Source organism: Cyprinodon variegatus, unplaced genomic scaffold (assembly GCF_000732505.1).
Source record: "Cyprinodon variegatus isolate N-32 unplaced genomic scaffold, C_variegatus-1.0 Scaffold386, whole genome shotgun sequence".
Taxonomy (NCBI): domain Eukaryota; kingdom Metazoa; phylum Chordata; class Actinopteri; order Cyprinodontiformes; family Cyprinodontidae; genus Cyprinodon; species Cyprinodon variegatus.
Genome location: NW_015150839.1, coordinates 432979 through 438587, shown reverse-complemented (window position 1 = coordinate 438587; position 5609 = coordinate 432979). Strand labels below are relative to the sequence as shown.

Sequence of the window (5609 nt, the reverse complement as noted above, 5' to 3'; positions counted from 1 at the left end):
CACACCCAGGAGAAGGAGGGCATCACTCCAGTGGCTGGAAGTTGGAGGGCATTTTGCTGGGAGTATCAGGGAAGTGGGCTGCTATTTGGCTGGCGTTTGACAGGGACCTGCCATTTTGAATGGCTGCCACTGTAGATCTACGTCACATAATTTGTGATGGAATAGTCTTTGAATATAACTAATATTGCACAGTGTAAGAAGGCCATTAATTTGATATTAATCTGATCTTAATCCAGTTTTCCAGTCTGTCCCGCCAAACCAAAAGTAATATTATTTCTCTGGATGCAGTTCGGAAGGGAAATTAAATGTAGTAAATTTTGTTTTGCACAAACAAATTAAACAAAAATGCCAATTTAGTCCAATCATATAGGCATGTTTAGTTTATACAGTATAGGTAACATTCAAATATAAAGTTTTTCTTACTCTTTATGTCTGAAATTCCTTTTCTTTTTCCTCCAGGGTGTTTGTGGAGATTTGACACACCGGGTAAGATCAGTTCACTCTTTTCTTTGCTATATTGTAAGAGCATGTTAAAGTGATCCCTGCTTTCATGGGAAATATAGACTCTTGTTTTTCAGATTGAAAAGCTAACTGGATGGGGCCTTTTTAAAGTTGTGATCTGTTGATTTAGAAATTAAATAATTACATCTGTTATACCAAAAAGTTACAACATTGCACTTTAGAAAATAAAACATCTGCATGCATAAAACATGCATCTACAAAAATAATGGGAATTTAATGAGCAGAAACTCGTACCCTCCGAAACTGCTGTTGAATTAAATTAAATTGGACATTTATTGCACTATATTAAATAATGAATTTGAGAAATAATGAAAAATTATTTTACAGTTTAAAGATAATTTTTTTACTTTGAAGAAATAGATTTATGGTATTGAAGAGTTTGTCTGTTTTACTTTCGGTTGTTGTCAATTTCAGATAAAAATGTTCTGCTTCTTTCAGACAGATCGTTACGCCATCATATTAAAACACTGATTCATGTGCTGATATTTTATATTAATTTGGCATTTTATGTTGCAGCAGAGGAGAGTGTACATGAGCTTGGTAAATGGCATTAACCATTGTTTTGTTTAGATTATAAATATGCACAAAACTATGGAAATATTGTGTTAATTTTGAAAAATTTAAAATGTAAATATTAACTGTTGTGGTATTTCCATCAAATTCAGCCCAAAGGTGTTTAATTAAGTAAAAATACTTGTTGCCTTACTTCAGTAGAAATTTAGGCTGTTCTTTACTGAAGTAATTATTTTTTGGAGAACTTTTTACTTCTACTCGGTACAGTTTTTTTTTTTTTTAGCAATTATCTCTGCTTTCTACTCCTTATCAAAATAATTAGTCCCATCCAGACAAATAATTTCTTTCTGTTTGGACTCTGTGCTGCCCCAACTTGTTGTTCACCACATACTGAAATAAATAGTTTTTCAAGATGATGCAAAGCTTAATTTGACACTGTTACCATTAGTTACATTGTAACTATGGTTCTGTGAATTCCTGGATGACTGCCAGTGGCAGTAAACAAAGTTGATAAAACTAACATTTTAAAACTACTGAAAGTATAATAGTAAAAGTAATGCAAGAAAAAATGTTGAGGACAGATGCTTTACTGCACTACACTATTAATGGAACATTTTCCTACAATCTGGATGATAACTTCCTTAAGGGCTGGTTATCCTCCCGCAGCAGTGTGTCGCAGTGAGCTTATATTTTTGATTAATGCCCAATTTTGAAGCGTGGTCTGTGCTATGTTATTCCCCGCCACAACACAAGAGGGACAATCAGGAACTAGCTGCTGGTCTAGATACGGCCGAGGAGGTGAGGAAGTGGAAAAACGCAAGGAGCAAGTTTGTGCGACAACGGAGGGACAAAAAAAAAATGGGGATCCAGGTGGAAAAAGGGTCCCAGTGTTTTCACGCACCTTGCTCTTCTGCTGGTCCATTTTCACGAGTCGTTTTCCACAATGGCGGTCACACAAACAAAACAAGCCAGAAAGGTACCAAACAGGAAATACGCATAGTGTAGAGCGGATGTAGAATAGACCAATCAGAGGCCTCCTGTCTGCGGCACTGTCTGTGGGGAGGTGCAGTAGAGTGTCTGCAGAAGGGGCGGGAGCATATCTGCATTCACTGTCACACACCCACAGACAACCCCGTTTCTGAATATAAATAAGCCTTTAGACCTAACTTTCTTAGTTTTATAACTAATGTTGTTTTTCATTCCTTCCTGACTGTGCCAGTAAATAAAGTGGATATGTCTCCTCACGCTTTGCGTAGGTCAAGATATAATGTAAAGAAAGTCATGCATGTGACACATAGCTCACCTGGGCGTGTGTCTATAAATTTCACCTTGAAGGCCATGTTCTGTCTCCTGTGACCTTCTCTCTGTGGGAGAAAAGGGAGGGAATGTCACGAGAAATGGAGTACTCACCCACCGCCTAGGAGGTAGAGGAAGCCAGAGGCAGGATCGTCAAAGCTAGTGTGGACTTGGCTTTACCAAATACCCATGGTGTCACCCAAGACGCTGCCGCACACATGTCCACCAGTGGCACCCTCATTTCCACCCAGGAATGTAAATACACTCCCACAGCTGCTCCGACCAGTGAATAACGCCCCTAGCCATGATGTACAGCTGCAATGCCCCGACCGGGCACAGTGTGTTCGCCAACCTCTGTTCATCTGACTGGAATTGGGCCGCCAGTTCAATGGCTGAGTTCACGTAGCCCGGTGGCAGAACCTTGGGAACAAAGGCGATGTTTGGCCACAGCGTCACCCGGAACCACCCGCCTTCCAACTGAGGCAGGTCGGGGTGATGGCCACCACTGGTGGAGTCACTGACCCTCAGGGGTGTCGTTATCGCCAGTAGAAAGGCGGTTCTCATGGACACAAACTTGATTGAATTGATTGAACTTTCATTGATTTCACATTGGAGAAATTTACCTCTGCCTTTAACTCATCACCTTTGGGAACAATGGGCTGCCATTTTGCATCAGGATTCCAAGCTCTATGCCCTAACTATTTGGCTGCCACTCCCCCACTTAGAGCACTAAACACCAGTGGGAGGTCTCATTGCACAGAGAGGCAATGCAGTGGTCCACTGGGGGCATGTGGTCTAGACCATAGTCGCCATCCTGACCTTCCAAACTCTGGGGGTCGAACTCTCGACCACGAGGGCCTGGGAAGGTTCTCCTGCTGCCAAAGGGACTGGAACTGCGAATTGGAGGCACTCACGGAGATTCCATCCTTCTCCAGATCCTCCCCTGATTCCCAGGATGCCGGGAGCCCATACTTTCCTGTGTTCATTTCAAGAACATACTTGGTGAGGACACGAGTCTGTACTGGAGTTCCTATGAATTGAGAAACGCCTTAAGTCTAAGGAAGTTATCATCCATAATTGTACAAACATTTTCCTTTAATAGGGTAGTACAGTCAAGCTTCTGCCCTTAACATTTGTTCCTGCACTACTTTTACACATTAGGTAGTTTTAAAATGGTACTTTTACACTTTAACTGGAGTAAAAATCTAAGTTGATCCTTAAGTGTTTTAAGCAGTAGTATTTCTACTTGTGTAATAAGCATGAATACTTTGGACATCTCTGGTCATTGAACCTTTGAACATTTCAATGGAACATGTTCTCTGTTTTTAACCTATCCATCGGGGCCCGGGAGGGTGGGGGGTAGTTCTGTACGTAGCGCCCGGGGAGTATGGGGCCAAGGCTCTTGCTCAGGGACCCAGATTGGTAGTGCTAAATCAGATAATTTCAATTAATGACGCTGGATAAATATTGAATTAAAACTTATTTTATTTCTCATGGAAAAACAAAAGCCCATCTATACTCAGCTTCAAGTAAATATTTCCAATTATTAATAGAAAAAGCTTGTAAAAGTGCTGCGGCAATGGGAGCATCATGGTAGTTTAAGAACCAGAAACATTGTTTTACGTTCCCCCCCAAAGACAACCCATAGAAAATTCACTGACTAGTTATCTCACTGGAAAAATTATCTAGATATAAGTTAAAAAAATACTTAAATTAAGTGTATTTACACTTAATTTGAGCAGGTAAATGATATAGTTTGCCAATGGAATAAGTATTTTTACTCTTAAAATAAGTTAATTAGGCACTTGAAATAAGACAATGCAATTGTGTTTTTATTATTTTAAAAGTAAACTGTATTGTTCCATTGGCAAAATGTCTCTTTTAACTCCTCAATCCAAGAACAAATGCACTCATTTTAAGAAAATAAATGACTTATCTAGATTTCGATTTTTTCCATTGCTGTTCCTGGTGCTGGCCTTGTTATGCGCATGCTTCTATTTTTCCTTTTTGTCTTCAGCTCTATTATGCACCTAAATACTGTTTTTTCCTTCTTCAGTTTCCCATCGCTGTGATCTATTTACATTTTCCTTCATTTTATCTTCACTTTTTACGCTTGTTTGACTTTGTTTAAAGTTCCTCTGAAAACTGTATGCATGTTGGTCAAATTTGCTTTCTAACTTCTTCTTGCAGATGTTGCCCATCACCCTTCGAAACATGCCTTCTATAAGCCCTCTAATCCTAAAACGCCTCAAGGTAAAACTCTATCTCTACTGAATTTCTGTATTAATACAACCACGTCTAAGCAACTTTTCCGCCCTCCTCTTGAAATTAACCATCTTTCGGTCGTTAATGCTCTGAAATGTTTGGTTATATTTAGTGTTGCGCCACAGCCATTTTTTAGCCCCATTATACCTGGCTGTGCAGGATCGGCCGATACCATCTGTTTGAAATTTATGTGTGTGTATATATAAAGAACTGCATACTACTTGGATGTAAAATAATGGCCATCATGGCTTTGTCAAGCTGCTGCCTACCTTTGTGAAGCAGGAAAAAGACTAAAACAAAGTGAATCCAGTAGAACTTTTTATTGTCTACCTGGAATGGGTGACAATAGTTGAATAAACTTTAGGCTCTATAAATGGTATCGGTGCCCTATTTGTTGGTGCTCGACGATACCAATACCATAATTTTAGTGCTGGATCGGGCCCCACCTGATACTGGTATCTTTATTGGTGCAACACCAGTTATATTACCTTTTAAGTTCTAACCTTGAAACTGCTGAATCCAAAAACTATCGAATATCATGATAGAAATCAAAACTTTTTTATGCTCTTATTATCTGATGATGATCCACAGATGAACTCGTAGCAGAAAAGAATAATGTTTAATTCAGGAAACACGTGATGTCACATGCTAACCAGCTAGCTAACTTAAAACAACTGTTCGGGATCGAATGGTTTCTCCGTGATGGTCAGGTAGGAAAATGTTGACTTCACAGATATGCAAATAAATGTGAAAAAAGGGGAAGCTTTAAACGGTCCCTGCTGATGGATGGTTGTCTGCAGAGGGCTGCATAAAGTCACATTCATACAAACTTAAATGTGTCAGGAAAAAGTGTGGTTGGAAAAGGTTCATCTGTACGGAAGCCCAGAGGGGTCATGTCCTTCCAATACTTTTTTGGTTTTTACGGGATGACGAGATGATAATTTTCTCATTAGGAAGCCATTTTCTCATAAAAATATGATTTGTGGGTGTTAAAACTGATTACATCCTTTATT

The 5609-nt window shown here is 39.4% G+C and overlaps 1 protein-coding gene across 19 annotated transcripts in view; it reads left to right on the top strand.

Moving 5' to 3' along the window:
- Positions 1-5609, top strand: part of LOC107092571 (collagen alpha-1(XIII) chain-like) — a 104868-nt gene that overhangs the window by 50320 nt on the left and 48939 nt on the right. For 17 of the 19 annotated variants that reach the window (XM_015387138.1, XM_015387134.1, XM_015387133.1 and 14 more), the window contains exons 10-11: positions 460-486; positions 4522-4584. In XM_015387138.1, coding sequence (XP_015242624.1) covers positions 460-486; positions 4522-4584 — 90 coding nt within the window. The remainder of the gene's footprint in view (positions 1-459; positions 487-4521; positions 4585-5609) is intronic. The other 2 variants (XM_015387123.1, XM_015387122.1) reach the window with 1 other exon arrangement.